We start from the raw sequence: 17,804 nt of genomic DNA on the forward strand, positions 1-17,804 counted from the left end.
TAATAAAATTCATTCGATTGGCAATTGAAAAACCTTTTATTTTTAAAGAATGGATCTTTCTACGACAATTAGGAGCCAAGATATTATTTTGGTTTTTAATCCATAACCCGTCTTGTTTACAACTTTTTTCAAATTTAATTACTGATTTCGATTTGAAAAGAATTTACCTATACTCCGAATTTTTTTAAGTTGTGCAGGATTTTCATTTCTATAAGCAAAGTTAATATTTTTAAGCACCCGCCGCGGCGGTGGTGGAGGTCAGGGGAATGATCCTCTCCTCACGGCTTCGAAGCTTTCGAGCTACGTTAGTTGCATAATTAATTTACACCACTTCTAAATATGGTAGAATTTTTTTTTTCAAGTATTTTTTCTCTACATTCTAATTCTTTCATCAGAATTTCATTGAATATCGTCTATCCTGCCGGATTTGCATAATAAAATATGAAAATTAATATTTATTAAAATTTTGTATTTTTTAATATGAATCCCATACAATTATACACCCATTTTATGTAATTTATAAAAAAAAATTAGTTTATAAGACGAAAAAAATTAAATTTATAGTAAAAAAATCTTTTCTATATCAAAGATATTTTCGCATGCTACTTGAATCTATAATATTTTTATAGTATATTCTATTTAATGGGGAAATTTCACTTTCAAAAGTATAAATAATATTTTTCATGATTATTTTGTATGTAATGCATTTTTTTATTATACAAGGATAACAATTAGAATAAAATGTTTTTTTATAAATCATATGTCTTAATATATATTCGATAGAATAATTATAATTAAAGATACATAATCTAAGTGATCTACATTATTAATCTAACTAATATATTATTTTAATTGCACAAAAAATTACATAACAAAACAAATTCATTATAAAGTAGATTATATGCAAAATAATCGTGAAAAACATTACACAGGCCGACAGAATTTGATAAAAATATTTTACCAAGAACCCGAGTATAGTTTTCCGAAGGTTTTTTGCGCGCTGAATCCGAATCCGAGGTCAGAATTACTCTGGTGGCTCCGGTTTTCGAGATATCCTAACCTTAAAGTGCAAAAAACGCGATTTTTGCCTATATTTGAGGTTATGTAGCAAAGAAAAGAAATTTTTTTTCAAAAAACTGTATACATCAAATTAAAGTATGAGTTTTCTTCTTTCAAATGCCGTTGAGTATGCTCGGATATCTTTTTTTTTCACGAAGTTACACAAATTTGAAAATTTCAAATTTTATGAATTTAAAAAGCACCACATCATTCAGCCCAAGCTATCTAACAAGTAACCATATTAAAGAGCCATTCACCAATTTAAACCAAACTTGGAAATATGACAAAACACTAAAAAATATTGTGAGCATCGTGCTTCTATTTACAAAATGCTCTCTTACGGGTAGAAACCACCCCTGCCAACCCCTAAACAGGTTCACCCACATATCCCTGGGTAGAGCAAGTTTAATTAACTGCTTTTTGATAAAAAAACTCATTTTCTAATCACAGGTATGCGTACTAATATGATCTAGATAGGCCTCATCCCCAAATACCTCCTCAACCCTTTAAAACCAGCCCTCCCAACCCCTAAGCAGGCACACCCACATGACGCTGGGTAGAGCAAGTTAGCCAAGTGCTTTTTATTTCAAATTTGTGTAACTTCGTGAAAAAAAAAGATATCCGAGCATACTCAACGGCATTTGAAAGAAGAAAACTCATACTTTAATTTGATGTATACAGTTTTTTGAAAAAAAATTTCTTTTCTTTGCTACATAACCTCAAATATAGGCAAAAATCGCGTTTTTTGCACTTTAAGGTTAGGATATCTCGAAAACCGGAGCCACCAGAGTAATTCTGACCTCAGATTCGGATTCAGCGCGCAAAAAACCTTCGGAAAACTATACTCGGGTTCTTGGTAAATTTTTTTGTCGGCCTGTGTTATTTATACTTTTGAAAGTAAAAGGACCCCGCACAAACCTTACGGAAAAGGACTTTCTGTCGAAATGGTTCAAAATTTGAGATTAAGTAGCCAACATCATGCAGATCAAAAGGCTCCATGGGCGCATCGACCGACTATGACTAGGTTTCGAGATATGATGCCTCAAATGTAGGCCAAATGATGGATTTCTGAATTACCGGTAACGTCTGCGTGATCAACTTTTAGTATGCATATGTTGATACGCGCACCCATACAAATAACACAGCAAACAAATAAAGAATTATTAATATATGTGAGGGCGTCTGGGACAGAGAGGTGGCGGTGGAAAATATAAATTATTCAACTTATTAGAGACCTCGTGTATTTCCTTCGTACTACAATCATACTACAGTCGCTGATCGTCAATCGCCTCAACCACTCTCTCTCTATCATCTCAACACACACACCTCTCGCGTCTCGACACACACTTTGCCCCGTGTCTCAATACAGCGGATTATATATCTTCCTCTCCCCCAACCGTCACACTCGCTCCGACGATTCACAACAGACAAGCAGCTAACAGCTCGGCCTCTCCTGACGCGATTCCCCCGCATCGTGATCACCACCGCCATCGCACTCAACCTCCAAATGCTCATCGTCCTCCCATTCATCACCAAGGGCGATCCAGGGCTTCAGTCGCTCGGGTGACAGTATAGATTCGTACAGTTTTTGCTTCATTGGATAGCCGGGGATATCACTTACAACGTACCGATCGTGGTCCAATTTCTTCTTTATTACATAAGGCCCGACGAATCTTTTACTTAACTTAGCACTCCCCATCACGGTGGGTCTGAGCGACATTTAAATAAAAGTGAAAGCAGGTTCCAATTTTTTTGCATATTTCGGTAAAAATACTAATAATTAGAAGATCCCAGAAAGAATTAAAAAAAATCCCTGAGCCCTTTTTGAAAAAATCGATTTTTAAAAATTTTTATCAAACAAAAAAAATAAAAAAATAATTTTGGTTGTGGTTGATGGTATTAATAAATAAATCAATATTTTTTCGATATTTCCACAGATGCACATTTAATAATAAAAAATTCAACACCAGCATTTTGAAAATTAATTTTTTTTTATTTATTGATTGTTTTTACTAATTTTTATCTCTCTATTCTCCCATACACAATCATATTAATGGAGAAACACATGCATATATAAATATCAGTGTTTATTAATAGTATACATACGATAAGGACATAGCAGTATTGTAAACATGTGTGTTTACAGCGCGCACCTGTATCTAAGGAAGTAGTAGCTAGAATAGCGTGCTCAAAAGTTTTCACAGTTGTCCCAGCTTGATTGACCGATCAACAATGAAATCTGCCAGTAATAGTGTTCTCGTTATAAGAAATACAATAAGAATTTTGTTGTAGTTAACGTTCTGTGTTTCTTCAAAATAATTGAATTAGCAACATGAAGCGACGTGCACTAACGCACTCTGAGAATCGTTCGAAAATTTGTTTGGTTTGTCAGAAAAAGAAGGCTAAACGGAAAAAAATTTGTGGAAGGTTAGTTAGAATTTAGTGAGTTACAACATGTTGTAACTCACTAAATTCTCCAATTTCTCGAGAAAGCTGGGACAACTATGAAAACTTTTGAGCACGCTATTCTAGCTACTACTTCCTTAGATACAGGTGCGCGCTGTAAACACACATGTTTACAATACTGCTATGTCCTTATCGTATGTATACTATTAATAAACACTGATATTTATATATACATGTGTTTCTCCATTAATATGATTGTGTATGGGAGAATAGAGAGATAAAAATTAGTAAAAACAGTCAATAAATAAAAAAAAATTAATTTTCAAAATGCTGGTGTTGAATTTTTTATTATTAAATGTGCATCTGTGGAAATATCGAAAAAAATATTGATTTATTTATTAATACCATCAACCACAACCAAAATTATTTTTTTATTTTTTTTGTTTGATAAAAATGTTTAAAAATCGATTTTTTCAAAAAGGGCTCAGGGATTTTTTTAAATTCTTTCTGGGATCTCCTAATTATTAGTATTTTTACCGAAATATGCAAAAAAATTGGAACCTGCTTTCACTTTTATTTAAATGTCGCTCAGACCCACCGTGCCATGACATCCAACACAGTCAGCTGAATCATTACATAATCCCCTGGTTCATACGATGGGTAGGGCTGACGATTCGAATTGTAACGCTTCGCAGTCTCAGCCTGGGTGCGAGAGATCTGCTCGCTGACCCGCGCCCGAATCTCCGCCTGGTCACGGCCCCGTTGATCGTACAACAGCTCCTCATTTATCGGCTCAGCCACAACGTCCACGCCCCCGCGCCGCAAGGTCATCCCGAAGAACACCTCGGCCGGAGTTCTCTTAGTAGTCTTTTGAACAGTACTATTCAAAGCAAGCTGCACTCTTCTCAAAGTCTCATGCCACTTATTAGGAGAAGAGCTCAACTTACACATGGCCGGCACGATTGTCCTGTTGTAGCGCTCAATTTGCCCATTCGCTCTTGGCGTTCTCACGGCAATCCTGACGTGTTCGATTCCCTTAACGACACAATACTCCTCGAATTCGCGGCTAGTGAAGGCCGTTCTTCGATCTGAAATGACACGCCTAGGCACTCCGAAGAGGCCAAACAAACTCTCAAGAATTCTGATTACCTCATGAGTCGGCTCCAATACAATGAATTTAGTAAAGGCGTCAATAATTTCGAAGACGTGCCTATGACCCTTTGATGACCTTGCAAAAGGTTCCACATGATCCAAGTGCAGCGTGTCCCATGGCGCGCTACCCTTATCGATCATGTGAAGCAGTCCTTCATTAACGCTTGCCTTCCCATTATATTCGAGACACCCAACGCAATTAGCCAAACATTTTTTTACAAACTTCCGCATATTTACAAAGTAGTAATTTTTCCTCAGTTCGCTACATGTTTTATCGACGCCTAAATGAGCGATATCGTCGTGGATTCTTAAAATAAGCTCCCGACGCATGCCGCGAGGAACAACGAATCGCTTCTCGCCATCGAGGACCCTAAACAATTTATCGTTTACAATAACATAATCACGCACCAGCTTCTCGTCGTCCTTACTGACGCGTATTTTTAGATCCTGAATTTCGGCGTCAGTTAACTGCGACAGCGCTAGTCGGTCATCCAGATCGCCGGACGATATCAAATTGATATCGAAGCATCGGCTAAGTGAATCAACGTCCGGTAGTTGTACGCCACGGCGATGCTGAATCTTAAAATTAAATTCCTGCAGTCTCAAACTCCATCTACAGATCTTGGCATTAATATCCTTTTTCTCCAGTGTTTGTTTCAGCGCTTTACAATCAGTAACGAGCGTAAATTCTTTACCTATCAAATAGACTCGAAATCGTTCCAATTCCAAGGCCCTGTCTATAGCCAACGTTTCAAGTTCAAAACTATGGAGCTTGCGCTCCGCGTCATTGGTTCTCGAGCTGTAAAAGAAAATCGGGTGAAAATTCCCGTCGTCCTATTTTTGCAATAATATGGCTCTGAATCCATGTGAACTAGCGTCTGTGTGCAGTTCAATTTCTTTATAAAAATCAAAAATTCTTAGAATCGGCTCGTGATTCTAAGACTCATTTTATACTCTTGTAGAATAGTTTCCGCTAATTCGGCCTTTTATATCATCGAGTAACCTGGTACCCTGATTGATCTGCAAACGAACCCAAACTCCAGCCAGGTTCCTCAGGTTAACTCGCCCGTAGCAAAACCCCCGAAAAAGCGAGCGAGTTTTTGGTCAATTTCAATGAGCTAATCACGAATTTCGAGTTATTATGATCATTTCATACCTATTTGTTAACTTACTTTAATTTGCAAGTAAATATCACTAGAAATTTTGCAACAAATAAATATGATGCGAATTGGAATATACAACAGCGATTCTAGCACCTTAAGAAAGAGAAGCAAGAATTTAACCCTTTGATAAATGATTTTTAACAGAGTTATAAATAAATAAAAAATTTATAGTTTATTTAAACCTTTGAAATACATATAAAATTAGTGAAAACGATTGTTATCCGATTGTTGATTTTATAATAGCAAAAAAGATAATTTCCGAGTTCATTATTTAATTATTATTCAACTATTGTTTGTTAAATAGGTGATTTTGATTTTAGATAATATTCCGTGTATCATAAATAATTTTTTGGTGTAAAAAATTCCAACAATTTTATTGTAAATTTTAAGCTATTCAATTAATTAACTTTAGTCGTTTATAACTTTGTGAGGCGATTTTTCCTCAAGAAGTGATTTATCCTATAAAATTTAGCATTTTCAATTTAATTTTTTAAATCACCAACTTTTCACTTTGCATGCACGATTTCGCGACAAAGCTTGTTTAAAATTTGTGCAAGTTGACAAAAATAGCGTTGTAGGGGCCACCCAGCGTATAAAGGAGCCTCTTTCGCAAGTATAAATTCGCTTGTCACTACGACAAGGAGGTACTTGGAATCCTACCTTGTCTAGCAGCGCGAGCATTATTTACATAGAAATAACGACACAGCCATTTCGTAATATCTGTTTTCATTATTCAGTGGTTAACCTTGCTATTATTCTCTCCTACACGATAGTCCAAGAGCTCAACTCATAAGACCTTTTCTCTTATGAGAAAAAAACAGTCTTAGACTATCTCCTTTCCTAATCATATTATTACAGCCTAGAGATTCGACTGAATATACGTTGCGTCGCTGTCTGGCCTTTCCCTAATACATAGATACAACGATGCTTAGCAACATTTCAAACAGCACGTCGAAGTAGCGAACTGTGTAGATTCACACTAGGTTCGCTGCTCGATGATTGACTTCACTTACTATTTTTTTAAATACACAGACAACTATTATTTTGATCATTTCGAGTATCTAGTATTGTATGTCAACTTCTTGCTTGCTCTCGGAAAGACAATTTACAAATATATCTTAGAGTCTTAACTTAATTAATTATAACGTAGCAAAGTCGAAACGTTACAACAAATGTTTTGCGATCTGTCCCATCCTTACAATACTGCTGTTGGTTTACTCGCAACACAATTCTTGATGATACTTGTTTTCTGTTTGTTGAATAAGTCTCAGCTAGCATTGAATTGTATGCTGACATTCCACACTCTCCCTCTGTAGCAAGTAACTTACGTTTGGGAGCGACACTTTTCGGATCAATTCTGCTTGCTTTTTTGGGAGGATCAGAGAACGCTCTTACACTTCATCTCTCTGTATAAAAGTGAGTGCATCGCCACTTCTTGTCCTAATCTATTCTAACAGTTGATAGGACTACTAGCTGAGCTCTCCGGATCACCTAGTCAAGACAAACCCAGTCAAAGTGACATCAAGGCTCCCTTACACAATGACTACACACCAAGCCGCAGGCTCAGGAGGACAGTACGAGATAACACCTAGTGCATTTTCTAGGAAGAAGCAATCAACAAACATTGTGAAAAGTTTCACCTGCCAACATCCCATTCTTTTACTACACTAACTATCCAATTTTCTTTATCTTATACCGCATCTTGATCCCTTGAGTACTTGACTCAGGGAAAGACGCAATTGTGTACAACATGCTTTATGTAAATTTAATATAATATCCATTAAAAAATAAATGGATTTCATTTTCAAAACTACAAACTTATCAGATTTTAGTTTATTTAAAATTTTCTAAACATTATGGTCACATGTGTTTATCATATTACTCATATTTTAAGTTAGTACAATATCACCTATGCTATTTTCAAACAATTCCAACAATAACACACAGCTTCTACATCCACTTCCTTTCACAGGTTGACTGGACTATACTACATAGCTAAAGACTTCCTTGTTTTAGTTGATGTTTTTCATTTTTTAATAAATAAATAAATAAAAATTTTTTTGCAACCACATAGCTAAAAACTTCCTAATTTCAGTCACTATGTTCTTGTTATTTTATACAAAAAATAATTATCACATCTATATCTACAAATATAAAACTATTATAACCATTATTCAATTCAATAAATATGCAAGGATCAAATTGTTAAAATTTAATATTTAGGATAAATATTAAGGATAAATATTTTTTAATCCTTAAAGATCAAAACGACATTGAAATTTTCAATACCAATAGTTAAGAGGAAAATGAAGATTGCTTTGAATCAACATGATTATGCCTAAAATTAAACATAATGGTACAAAAGAAATAAACCTCATCACTTCCACTTTTAATATACCTCAATAACTCATTCTTTATATATATTATCAAGTAAAACTCTTAATTTGAAGAAGTACTAAAAAGACCATGACATGTTAACCAGAAAAATGAAAACCAGACACATTTTATCTCTAATGTTGCGCTACATTAAAATTCCTTTGTTTACATAATTTCTTCATAAAAATGAACTAATCAACATTTTATCTTAGATGATACTTACATTTTAACAATATATATAATTAGATGACATTAAGAATTACTAAGTAATTTCATAAACTACAGTACAAATATAATTTCTGTAAACTGAAACATCAGCTCATTGTAATATGTGGCTTAAATATTAACAATTAACAATCTTTCATCATTATTATCCTTCAAAAACTAAATTTAAATAGAATTAGAAGCAGAATACTTATTGCAATGAAATAGAAAAATAATATTATTTCTTCAAAATATCAGATTAATTTTAGTTTATAACTTTATAATCAAAACAAGTCACTCAAAATCTTAACATTCTAAATATAAATCAAAAGAAATTCTTACATAAAATTGTAAATCAATTTACGTGAAAAAAAAAACACTTAGAACCAAAACTTATTACAGCCTTATATACAATTTACTATACCTTTCCAGCTTGAATATTTTCTCTTTGAACTTTTTTGCCTGATTCTCGTTTTGTGTTTTGACCTGCAAGTAATTATAGTAAACTAAAATGTGAAAACAAATATTTTTGGCAAATCGCATTACAAAATTTTTGGAATTTCTGAACATACTCAAAACGACAATCGGTGTAGCTCCTGGGCCAAACATGACTATTGAAAATATTTTATATATTGAAACTAAACAATCTTTCTTCTTTTTAAAGGTAAATATATAATTAAATTTAACTTAATATAAAAAATTTCTGCGTCTGTTTTCCCTTTTTATCGTACACAATTTAATCAAATACACACACATTGAACAATGAACAAATGCAAAACACGTGTAAAATTACGGCTTATACAAAATACAAAAACCAGGAAGTAAGAGAGGAGACAACTCATATGGCCGCCGGGCACCGAACCGACAAGTGACAACCGACCTCCTTCGTTTCAGCCAGCATAATTAATGATTTTATTTAAAAAAATATACTATGGGAAAGGATTTGATTTGCCTAATTCACCTATATTATTAGATTTATTTGCTCATCCACAACTTTTTCTTAAAAAATAATGAAGACAATTATTTTCTCAACGATTTCAATATGTGTATCTATTTTATTAAATCGAATTTCTGAATTCAATAAGTTATAAAAAATTTTGCCCGAACTCATTTCATTTGATCACATAATTGATATTGAAAACATTCAACAGGTATTTTATAAAACTGAAAAATTATAATCGACCACAGGATTTCGCCTATGCGCATGTTCAATAAAAAGGTAGTATCGTATAAAAAAATATTATACTTTTTTATTTAAACTGTTTACCAAATAATTGTTAATTGTAACTGATAGTTAATAAATCCATACGTCTGCAAAAAGTTAGAAATCAAGTTATTTATTTAAATTGAATTGTGAAATTGTGGAATTAAAAATAAAATTATTTTTTCTATTATATGGTCTTCATTCTGTATCGAGCATGCGCACTGCGTGAATTTTGTAGACAACAATAATTTGTATTATTAATTATAAATTCTTAATTTTTAAAATATATATTGAATACTTTCAATATTAATCAACTAAACAAATTAAACCAGCTTGGGGGCAATTTTTTACGATTTATTACATTCAAAAATGCCATTTAATTGTTTTTAATAAACCTTTTTTATTAGGGATCGTTGGAAAAATAATTATTTTACGATAATTTTTTTTAAATTTTTTTATGAATAAACTAAGTATAGGTAAATAATTCTTATAATTCAGGTGAATTGAACAAATAAAAATCTTTCGATTCATATATTTTCATTTAGTTCAGTATTAATTATGCAGCCTGGAACTAGGAAGTTTGAAAACATGGCCGATTCTGCCAGCTCGATCGTAAATAGAGCTCCGCGACTCCAGCATTTAGGCCTGCAATGTAGCTCGGTCGGTAGGGCGACGGACTCGTACCCGGTAGGCTCAGGTTCGATTCCCAGTCCCTGCTGATTTGCCGAAAATAACGAAATAATTGATTTTGCAATAAATTCAGCCTACTGCGCATGCACGATACAATCTCATACAGTCACAGTCGACGTACGAAAGAATCAGCGATTATACTAGTAATGCCTTTGTTGCTATCACTTCATAATTGAATTTTACATATAATAAAGATAGCTATTAATGGATATACATTAAACTAGTTTATAAATTGTTTGAAAATAGCTTTTTTTCAATACTTATGTGACCAAGATCCCAACCATCAACATTTTTCATCGGTGATTATCATAGAATTGATAGTCTCATGAGTAAAATTTTGTAATCTTTAAATAATGATGATGGGAAACGAAGGAATGATGTTTCGTAATAATTTTGTTTATTTTCAAGCTGTTGGTTCCTGTTGAATAAACGCTGAGTGTACCCAGCTAAAACAAGGACATTCAACCGGATTGAAAATCCCATCCCCAGTTTATTTCTGAATCCTACAAATGATAATTGAAATTCATTAAAGTAGAATGAATCTTAATTCACTTTAATGTTTTTTTATCCCGAAATTAATTTTACATATTATAATTAATTTCAGGATAGAAAAATATTAAAGGGGATTCAGATCGATTCCAGTTTGATAAATTTAAATTGTCATTTGTAGGATTCAGAAATAGACTCGAAGCGGATTGGATTTTTAATCTGGTTAAATATCCTTGTTTTAGCAGTGTGAGTTCTCATAGGTTTTGTTAACTTTACAGTTACAATTCAATAAATGATAATACCCGACGCTTATCATAATTCAAAATATTTGTCCTTATCATTCATTTTCCATGATCATATCTATAAGCCTTTTGTATTTCACTAAAAAAATTTTAGAGAGATAAAAAATATTGTTATTTATTAGAAATTTTTATCCTTTGTAGTTCTTTGAAATATTAATAGTGAGGATAACTCTAAATCAATATAAATTATTATGTAACTATAGTATCACAATAAGTAGTGTATATTATTCAATATATTTCAAAACTATTACTTAAGAATAAAGATTTCTAAACTTTTAAAATTTTTTCTAGACAATAGTCCAATTAGACTGTAACGAGAATTGTTACCGGTACATATTATGACAAAATAAAAAAGTTATTTCAGAGAGACTGTTTGATGGAGGAAAAGAGTATTTGTCAATCCTTTATCCATACAATGAATGATTCTTTCAATTTAAAAATATTTACTATTAATCGTAAATTATTATGAAGCATAGAGTTCTTTTTTATGCTACAAATTTCCAGTAAATAATGATAATAGCTAAGAATTTTTGTAAATAAATTTTTTCATACATTGTTGCGCGTTAAGATTGAACATTAGCTTGGAAAAAAAACAAACTTAGTTTCTTCTTATATAACAAATCGTACATTGTAATAAATACTTTGGACTAACAGTGTAGATTTAAAGAATCAGTCGCAATCGTCAAGCCGAACAACTCGGATATCTAAATTCAAAAAATGAAGGAATTATAGAATTTTAACAAACTTTTTATATACGGCTATGATTAGTTTTTTTCAGAGAGACTTTTTTTAATGTAAGTTGCAAATTATTGATGAATTTAATATTCTAACGTATCACTGTTGTACCAGAAAGTAGAATTTATTTTCTTATGTTAGTTTAAAAAAATATTATTAAATCAAGATCACTTAATATTTTATATACTGTGACGGTAAACGTCGTATTAGCGCTAACAGCCCAACTATGCGGCTGCCGGCGAGGGCAGCACCTGCTGGTTGGGGCGAAATGTATTGGGGGAATTCGGTACGAGACGCGACGGAACGCGCGCGAATAAAAACGAACCAGTCGAGGATTAGTTATCGATACCTCCAGCTGCTATTAAGAAGGACCATAGTTTTCCACGAGTTTTCTGGAGTGTAGAGACAAAGGAGAGAAGCTGTGACATAGCCTTACGTCCGGAAAGTGTGCGTGCAAGTGTGCGTGCAAGTGTGCGTGAGTGGAGAGTTTCGCCTTCGAGGGCGAAACCGTAAGCGAGAGACATCATCGCCGGCAGATAAACATTACCAAAAAACATAGCGTGTGCCGTACGAGCCTTCTTCGTCTCACTTGTTACCCGTGCGAGAGTTAATAAGGTAAGCTGGCCAGCTTAATTTCGCGATCGCGATAGAATTGTCTATAATCTCTCGTACTCGACAAAAAACGTGCATGTAATAACTCGGCGAACAAAGAGCGACGAACGATCCGACACTCCATGTTGTGTGCGCGGCATGTAAACATAAACACGCGGGCCGAATACAGTGTAGCTTTAAGAGGCAATAAACATTCTCGCTTGTGATATTAACAATATTTCCGACGTATTTATTTTATGTTAGTAAATTGTTGGTTGACTGACACCCGTTCCCTCCTGCTCTCCGGTTTTCATGTTTGAACGTTCTGATAATCCCGCGCGCTCTTCGATACGATCGCGCGCATAAAATAAATAAACGGTATTAACCCCGTTACAATACTTCATTAATTAGTTGTTTATTTATAAAGAATAGTATGTTCCAATGGGAAAAATATTATTTTTTGATTACTACGCGTAAAGTGCATCTTGAAACCCAGATGTCAGATTTCACAGCCCACATTTTACATGCTGTAGGCAAAAAAAATTGTATATTAACCACGGAAGTGCAATCCCTAGCACGTACGTCTTGTCGGCTTGCCTCAGGTGTTAATATATCCGTGCTATGGACTTGCCAATATTTTCATTCCCTTGGTTAATAGTGTAATATTTAAATCACAAATGTAATATAAAAAAATATTCATGATCCGTAGAACCTTAACAAAAATAATTCTAAGTAGTTGAGAACCTATTACATTACAATATTTTACATTATTCACATATTTAGCTTCAAAAAGTACAGCGAATGGTAATGTAAAATAATATTCATGGTTCAATTTTTTCAGAGTGATGGTATAAAGTATATCATAAAAAAATATTTTATATTTAGTTTCATTTTTAATATTAACTTCATCGTACAACAGCAAATTACAACGTTACTGATTGTAAAAAATATCTTTGGTAGACAATGTACAAACGTATTATAAAAGTGAGTATTAAGAACAAAACAAGTTTTATACCTTAAATAAATGATATCAGTAACATTCAAAAAAAAGAAAAAATAAGATATATCCATATAATGTATGCTAACAATATATCCAAGAATAATGTATGCTAACTGAATAACAAATTTTGAGGGCTTCTTGAATCAACGAAATAATGCCCTGAACGCGTTTATTAATGAAAATAGTTTGTAACGGAGAATCTCGGCTAGGCCGATTTCGTCCATTTGGCTCTCGCAAATGTCCGTGCGCCGCGCCAAGCTGAGAGTGTGTGTGTGGTACGCACACTCATGCTTGGTTTTGTTTACGAGGTGCTAAACACGGGCTATGCTGGCGACTGGAGCGATGCAGATGGTGCAGAAGAAAGGAGAGAAAGAGAGAGAGAGAGAGAGCTCGAATTGCGGATCGTCGCGGAAAATTCGAGAGAGTCGCTGCTAGGCAGTAAAGAGAGAAAGTCGCGCGCGCGAATTAACCAAAAGGTCACGGTATTCCAAAGTTGGCCCCGCGACCTCGTCGACGATCGTTCGTTTTCGAAGACACGTCCGGTGCGCGGACGAGTATTCGAGCGTGAGGCTGGCTCGCGGCCAACCGTGTCCCGAAGGATACCCGGTACCGGTGCGTGTGGGTGACCGGCTAGGTGCGCGGGTAGGCGCGAGCAATTTGACGTGCTGCAGTACTGAGCAACGGAGAGGCGACGAAGACGACGTCAACAGCAATTGATGAGCGAAACAACGGATCGAAGCAGCAGTATTGTAGAGCAAGCGAGAGGACGAGCAAGAAGACAAATAGCGACGACAACAAGCATCAGCGAGATGGTCAGCGGGGAACACACCAGTGGCGCTCTAGCCGTCGGAGAGGCTGAAGGTCGAGGTCGGTGCCGTGTTTTTCTCTTGTTTCTCTCTCTCTTGCATGTTTGGGCGCCAGCTTATGGATGGTATCACGGCAGACCTGCTGGCTACCCGTTGATAGTTTATCGGCGGAAAGTGTTTGTCGGGCATTTATTGTAATATTTAGCTCTAACAAGGGATTCGGCAGGCTGACCAGCCATCGAGTCACCTTCGCGTTCGCGTTTGTTATTGTGCCGCTCGTAGTGTATAAGCGCGAGATCGCCGTCTTGTAACCTATTGTTGACGATTAAAGTATTAGTGTGTTAATCCACTGTTGTGTTTATGCGCCGCTGTATCACTCCTCATCCCGCTTTCGGATCTGTGCGTTAAACGAGTTTATGCTCGACGCGTTATTCAGTCGTAGGAACGTCTTTTGCTTCTCGAATCCCCGAATAAATAATTTGTACGGACAGCTGCGAGTAACCCAGACAGGAACGGCCGAAATTCACCGTTACAAGTTACTCAATGCTATTTCTGGATACGGGAAACTCGATCTTAAAGGTGAAGATGAATAGTTACGTGGATAACGATGAGGGTTTGATTCATTTCCTCGGAATGGTATAAAAACGTCAGTGATGAACGATTACATCGATATCACTGAGAATTTGAGGAGATCTCATGAGGCCGCAATGATGTTTGAGCTGCTGAAGCTGTTTAAGGATTCTGTGGAAATAGCTACGGAAGCTGCGTTGATAAAGCATATAGTGAAGACAATAGTGTAACCGCGACCCGCAATTCAGTTCAATTTTTTTTCTTATTAATTTATAGAATTTAATATTAAGATCAGAATGAATCTCTGCCTGAGTTTGCTTTTTCCAGTCACACATGTTGACAAGGGACTATAGCCATCGCGCATTCTCACGCCGATAAAGGAGGGCCATAAAAGTACAATATATTTTTTCGAAAGTTGATGTAGAATTTATCATTGAAACTGAATGAAATAAAATTATTAAGATCCAGAAATATTACTCATTCCAATTAATAATAAATAATTATGGCTTCCCAAAACCTATAATTGAGTTCTTATTTTAAAGATCACACTAAGAAAATATCCGTAATATTAAGGGGTTAGGTGTAAGGCTAAAAAAAACGCTTTATTTGCACATTTTTTGTGAAGACGGGTTTTATTATTCATGAATAAATCTTTTTGTACATTAAAGATACACATTTCAAGAAGTTACAGAAAAATTTTTATGTCAAAATGTCCATAATATTAGGAGATATAGTCAATTTGCCGAGACTCCAAAAAAAAAAAGACGTTTTGCGGTGATCACGATTGCAGCAGTCTGGATCATCTGAAATCAAAAAAAACGAACGAGAATCTTTAGTAAATCAGTTAATGCTCCGGTTAGACGAAGGGTTTAGTCATATTTTGATTTTTCGTAACATGGCGGACGTTCAAAGTCAAATTTTTTTTTTACCCAAATTTTCGTCACTTTTTCGACTGTAAAAAAAAAAACTTTCATCGTACGAAAAAATCTTCGTCCATCCGGAGGACAATTATACGTAAAATAAGTCGTTAAAATTTCAAGAGGATCGATATTACCGTTTTCGAGTTTCAGTGATCACCGACTTGGAGAACGTGGTTTCGAGAAAAACGCGTTTAAAGTTTTGAGTATAGTTTACATGTAGATAAAATTTTTTTTTACATACCTATACAGTATCATCTATTCCAGGACCATACAATGTACCTTCCTTTTGCTTATCAGCTGCCCAGCAGCGATTTTCTTCCGTCGCAGAGCAACTCTGGCCTCTCGAGTGTTTTCCAACGAACGTCGGTTCGACACTTTTAAGTTCGACGTTTTTAAGCACTCGAGGTAGGTGTGTTCTAAGTTGTATATCTCGGTGAATAATGGTCCGATAGGTCTAATAATTTCAGAGAATACTTTCAAAATTTTATACTTTTAGAAAATGTAATAAAAAGAAAATCGATTTTTTGAAAATCATGACTGGACCTAACCCCTTAATAGATTTTAGTCAATTTCGTAAATTATTATTATTATAGGACATGAAATAGTGGTTGTTCTAACAATTATCGTACCATAAATCGTATTTTTTTAAGGTATATTATTTATCCAGTTCAACTTCTACAACAAAATAACTAATAAATAATTAATCCGTCATATTTTAAGCGAAAACGAATAATAGAACAGTAATAAATTTTATAATAAATCTTACAACCGCACAACTTTTTCTAATTGTTTATAATAATTAATTATTGAGTTATTATACATTATAGTTATAACAATTTACTATTATGTCCTTACTATTAAATGATCACTATGTATTGTCAAAGTTAAATAATCTGTTATAATTTTGTATAAATAATTATGAATCATAGCGTCACTCTTGCTCTCGAAAATAACACTCCAAGAGCCATCTCTAGAGAAAAGAGCCCAAGTTTTGAAACACCGCCCTCTCTCTCTTTCTTTCTCTCTCTAGTGATAAGAATTATTGTTTCCTCTGGAATATTGAACTGTGAACTAGTCAAATCCTAGTCTATCTATTTTAACGTAATAACTACAATCATAATTTTATTTATTGACTGAGGAACTACAATTGTAATCGAACTGTGATGAAATGTGATGCCGGTACGGCATAATGTAAACTACTGAAAGCTGTGACAATTACTGTGTATATTTATATATTATTGTATTTTATGTTTTGCCATCACGGTGAATAAATTCTTATCTATCTATCAATCTATCTATCTATCTCTCTCGCTCTGAAAATTCACGCCCTCCGACCAATCACGAATACCAGATTCGATAAGAAAATTTTCCTACCAATACGGAAAATTTAATCGTCATCATGTCATAGGCGTAAAAAAGGGATTTTCCACCCAACCATCCTTTAGCTATAAAAAGCTCTACGCAAGGCTGCGAAAGCAGTCCGAGAATTCAGAGAGTCTGACAGTTGAAACAAAGAAAATTCAAGTTCAGTATAGAAGATAGGAGATAAACAGCTAGTCCAAAAAGAACCAGTCAAGTGAGAAGCAGAAAGAGAGAGAGAGAGATGAAAGATAGAAAAGGAACGAGAGCAAGAGCAAGCTTTGACAATAAATATTTACAATATAACGGGGTTTCTGCTCAGCTTCGCCTGGACAGGAACAGTTATATAATATCTAAATCGCGGGAAATAAATTAGGTTGCTCTCCAGGGCGGCACGGTGCTCCTGCACCGGGTGTCCTGGGTCCAGCAGCTCAATTGCCTCCTTTTCGGTCAGAAAGCTTGGCCCGCGGAGAGTGTCGTAGGCTACGCGTGAAGATGCGCGACGGCCAAAGAGAGAGATTCGCGCGTGTACCGTCGCATACACAACCGCAATTCAAGGAACGGGGAGTCGGCGGACAATAAGCACTCGAATAGAATTAAAAGTAGAGGCGTATAAATTTTAATTAGCAACAAAGGAATACATAGTATCGAAACCCGTCGATATAAACAATGTTAATCGCAACGCAACAACTCGCAATAGTTTGACGGTGAAGCGAACGGAACTGCACACGCGCTACGCGGTTAAGGTCGCGCAAGCACTCGCTCTGTTGTGAGCTGT

The 17,804-nt window shown here is 34.9% G+C and overlaps 1 protein-coding gene across 1 annotated transcript in view; it reads right to left on the minus strand.

The window, feature by feature from the left end:
* The window catches only part of LOC131675500 (T-complex protein 1 subunit gamma), a 248,971-nt gene extending 239,772 nt beyond the window's left edge, over positions 1-9,199 (minus strand). Inside the window, exons 1-2 of the mRNA XM_058954506.1 lie at positions 8,933-9,199; positions 8,785-8,846 (exon numbers count right to left, since the gene is read on the minus strand). Of these exons, the coding sequence (XP_058810489.1) occupies positions 8,785-8,846; positions 8,933-8,969 (99 nt within the window). The 5' untranslated portion in view covers positions 8,970-9,199. The remainder of the gene's footprint in view (positions 1-8,784; positions 8,847-8,932) is intronic.
* Between the last annotated feature and the right edge of the window lie 8,605 nt (positions 9,200-17,804).

This window comes from Phymastichus coffea, unplaced genomic scaffold, assembly GCF_024137745.1.
Source record: "Phymastichus coffea isolate CEN01 unplaced genomic scaffold, Cenicafe_Pcof_1.1 PCOF00024, whole genome shotgun sequence".
In the NCBI taxonomy this organism is placed as follows: domain Eukaryota; kingdom Metazoa; phylum Arthropoda; class Insecta; order Hymenoptera; family Eulophidae; genus Phymastichus; species Phymastichus coffea.